Raw genomic sequence first — 3,958 nt, forward strand, 5'->3', positions numbered from 1 at the left:
TATGTTCTCTATATAAAAGTTCCCTGTGGAACCTGTTCTGCTCTTTACTTGAATCTATTTTCAATATTTTTCTCTTTCTTTCCAGTGAAGCTTCGAATCAAATACGCTCAAAACTAAGTCCCAGACTCTTTATGCCGGTAAGTTTTAAAAATAAGAAAATAAATATAATTTAGTAATTAAAATCTCTCCATTTTCCCTTTAGAGAGCGCCACTCTATCGACATCCAACAAAAACTCAACATTGTCCCAAAGAATTAAAGCCAACTTTTTTTAAAAGTCAAAATTTTAAAAATTTCAATAATACAAACACAGATTTTGCCAAAGAAACGAAATCATTGAAAAACTGCCAAACACAAAACGTGGAAAGTTTTGTAAAAATATTAAGAGGAAAATATACGAAAAAATCTAAAAATTCGAAAGCAATGGAAAATGTAAAAGAGAATGGCTGCAAATGGCCAGGAAAACCACAACAGAAAAGGACAAAGGCCGACAAATCGGATAAAAATAATTCGAAACGTCTTAAGAAAGCAACGAAAATTCAAATTAACAAGAAAACCAAAGACAAGGTCAAGGGAAAATGCTGTAATTTGAAAATTATTGGCAATGAAAATTCAACAGACAATGAGAGATATTTGACAGATGGTGAACTTGTCTTTATAGCGGATGATTTATATTTTAATTCAACAAACTCAGTATATCAGGGTAATATAATGGCAAATATACATATATTTTAAATATCTTTATAATTAAATCTTAATAATTCACAGCAGAAAAGTTCCAAGATTTCCAAATGAATGTTAACGATTATAATAGAACTGAAACAGCTGCTACAAATTGTTGTTTAGAATCTTTAAACACTGACAATAGCAATTCCAGGGATATTGTAGCCAGATCTAGTGAAAATTCCAAACAACCTCTTGATCACAACTCTAATAAGCTCAAAAAATCCCCAAATTTGGAAACAGAAGTCTGCAAAAAATCAAAGAAAACTCAGCATTGTCCCAAAGAATGTTGTTCATTGGAAAGCACCAGCAAAAACAGCAGTAATAAAAGAGTTTCCAAAAAGAATGCGTCGAACATGTGTCGAACGAATGCTTTAGAAAGCATTCGAGTTCTCAAAATAAAAGGGGCTGAAAAGTCTCCAAACCTCTCAATTCAAAATGCTTTACAATGCTATAGCGAAAATGTTTATATTTCGCGAGATTTACTAACGAAAATTAATGAAAATTTCGAACAAAATCCTTCACAATCCACCAGCAATTCCCCGGGCTTGCAAACTAACAACATTAGTGCAAATTTGGAAACTACTGAACTCAGTTCTAAACAAACCACCTGTGAAAAGATCAGAAATTATCTTAATTTACAAAAACCAGCTAAAGAGAATTCCCAGACAACCACTAAACAAAATTCTACAAAAAGCAATGAGGAAATAATAAGAGATTCATCAAAATTCCAGCTATTATACAACAATCAACAACAACCAGTTCCAAATTATAAGGAACCTAACGAGATCCCCACAATAAATTCCAATAATGTGCCACCAAATAATAAAGAAACATTAAAACTACCCGCCAAGCAAACTTCTTTAGAATCCACCACCATTCCAAACTCCCCATATTTAACCCAGGCTGATTTTGAAAATCCCCTTCTATATCTACCCATTGACAGCTACCTCAACAGAGCCACAACTGCTGTTGCTGACTTTCAAAACACCGTCAAATCTTCAATGTCCCAAATATACGAAAGTTCACCAATTGATAAAGCCATCCACAATGATCTCATTAGTTTGGACAATTGTGTAGAATCTTTTTCCAAATATTTACTGCAGTCCTATAATGATATGGAACTTATGGATGCCAAAACTAATAACTGTGTAGCCTATCTAAAGAGCCAAAATATGAAAAATATGAGAATCCAGAATCAGCAACTGAGGTGAGTAGTTAAATTTAGATTTATTGTCAACAACCGATTTTAAAGCCAATCGAATGCTTACGTTTCAGGAATCGAATTTTTTGAATACATACATAGGTCCATCCAAATTTTTTGTCTTACTGACGCAAGTAATGACTGCCACAATTGTTTGATTGGCAACAAATCGGTTCGATATGAAATCTGTCCTTTGTGTGTAAATGTGATGTAATTATGACTGCCGATGTTTTGTAGACAGCTCAAATACTGGACCTATTTTTAATAGAATAACAATCGAATTAAATCATTTTTTTACCCGCCATTAATTTTAAAATAATAATAAACATTTAAATCATAACTTTGTAATGTTTAAATATTTATGTTCCCAGATTTTGATAACTAAAACTTAAAGATACTTACGTCCTTTTTGAATCGTTTACCCTAATGCAAACGAAAGCATTCTTCATCCATCAATGAAACATATCCAGATCATGAAACAAGCGATATATCAGCCTAAGCTCTTGTAGAATGGCCAGTCGAAACAGAATCTACAACAGTTACTACGAAAAATCCCGAAATCATGGACCGATTGCTTATCAACAGAAAGTATTTGTGGAAAATTTCAGCCAGCTAGCTCCATTTGTTTGAGCAAATTGATTAGCCGAATTTGGTTCAATATACACTTTCACACTCGAGTTCGAAGTAACACATTGAACGTTACTTTTAAGGACAAAACGATGGGTATTTTAAGGAGAGTCTGAGTCTGACAGCAGCCGAGTGTTTTCAATATTTTCTAAAATCCCAGTACTTTGGTTAGAGTAGCGTAGTTTTTATTATTAACTTACCGAATCTACAACAGTTATTACTATATCAATCGGAATTTCATCAATTGAATTTATTGATTTCCGAATTTGGCCACAGATCATGGAAGAAACGCTTACCAAGATATCTACATCAGTATGAGCTCTTTTATATATAGTGGAATAGTCTGAAGAGTGCCCATTAGAAATACCACCAGTTCATACCATTAGCCAAGACAGTCTTGGCCGTTTCTTGTACCAACGAGGGCCACCGAATTCAATATATCATACAAATGACAATCGTGTTCCGTCTAACCTCAACAATGCAACCTTCGTAAACTGTCCTTTCGAGCTACAACTTCGTTCAAAGACGATATGTTTACTGTGCATTCGTCAGCCAATTTATTTCCCAGGAAGCCTGTCCCTGAGCCCATACTAACTCAATATGGCGATGACTAAACTCGGTTTAAGAATGTTCTCGTACCTAAGGTCTTTCATTAAGCGCTTCCTATATTTTAATTTAAATAAAACAAAGTGTGTGTGAGATATCATCAAACATTTTTATTCGTTTGAAAGGCCTATCGATGCCATTATCTATGGAATATAACATCTTGCAAATGGCTGCCGTGGCTTCGCTGGGGGCGCATATTCGAAATGTTAAATTCTTCATGGCTCTGGCGCATAAATCAGACTGAATTTGAACGATGGCATGGGTTTTGTTGGCTATGGGCCGCTGCTGTTTGTTGCTTATTCCCATAGAACTGCGATATAAGAAAATCCCACAAGAAAAAGTCTAACGGGGTCAAATCGCATGATCTCGGTGGAGAGTTCACTTCACCTTCTCGTTAAATGACCATGTTCTCAAAACGCTCGTGCATAATGTCCAATGTGACATGAGCTGGAACCACATGTCGTTTGTCCATATCATCCTATTCATGCCAAAAGAAGTTGGTAATCATCGTCCTATAGCGCACGCCTTAGACGGTGATGGCTTTGCCAACGTCGTGCTCAAATATGACGCCGCCAGCCCAAAATCCAAACCAAACAGTTACATTTTCGTTATACATTGGACTCTCTTTGATCTCATGTGCATTGATATTGTCCCAAATTCGACAATTTTGTTTATTGAGGTACCCATTCATCCAGATATGAGCCTCATCAGTGAAGATGATTTTTTGATGAAAATAAGGTTCAGTTTCCATTTCATTTCCATTCTACATTTTTATCATTTGCACTTGTTATTGAACGCTA

The 3,958-nt window shown here is 35.0% G+C and overlaps 1 protein-coding gene across 2 annotated transcripts; it reads left to right on the forward strand.

Annotated features, from left to right (window-relative positions):
* The first annotated feature begins 212 nt into the window (after window positions 1-212).
* On the forward strand, window positions 213-2,214 carry LOC135955291 (uncharacterized). 2 transcript variants are annotated; one of them, XM_065505635.1, is made up of 3 exons: window positions 213-701; window positions 767-1,931; window positions 2,000-2,214. In XM_065505635.1, the coding sequence occupies exons 1-3, from the start codon at window positions 422-424 to the stop codon at window positions 2,013-2,015; spliced, it is 1,461 nt and encodes a 486-aa protein (XP_065361707.1). In that variant the 5' UTR covers window positions 213-421; the 3' UTR covers window positions 2,016-2,214. The 2 variants fall into 2 exon arrangements, with proteins under 2 accessions (XP_065361707.1, XP_065361708.1); XM_065505636.1 differs by having other exon boundaries at window positions 770-1,931.
* Window positions 2,215-3,958: the final 1,744 nt, after the last annotated feature.

Source organism: Calliphora vicina, chromosome 3 (assembly GCF_958450345.1).
Source record: "Calliphora vicina chromosome 3, idCalVici1.1, whole genome shotgun sequence".
Lineage (NCBI taxonomy): Eukaryota > Metazoa > Arthropoda > Insecta > Diptera > Calliphoridae > Calliphora > Calliphora vicina.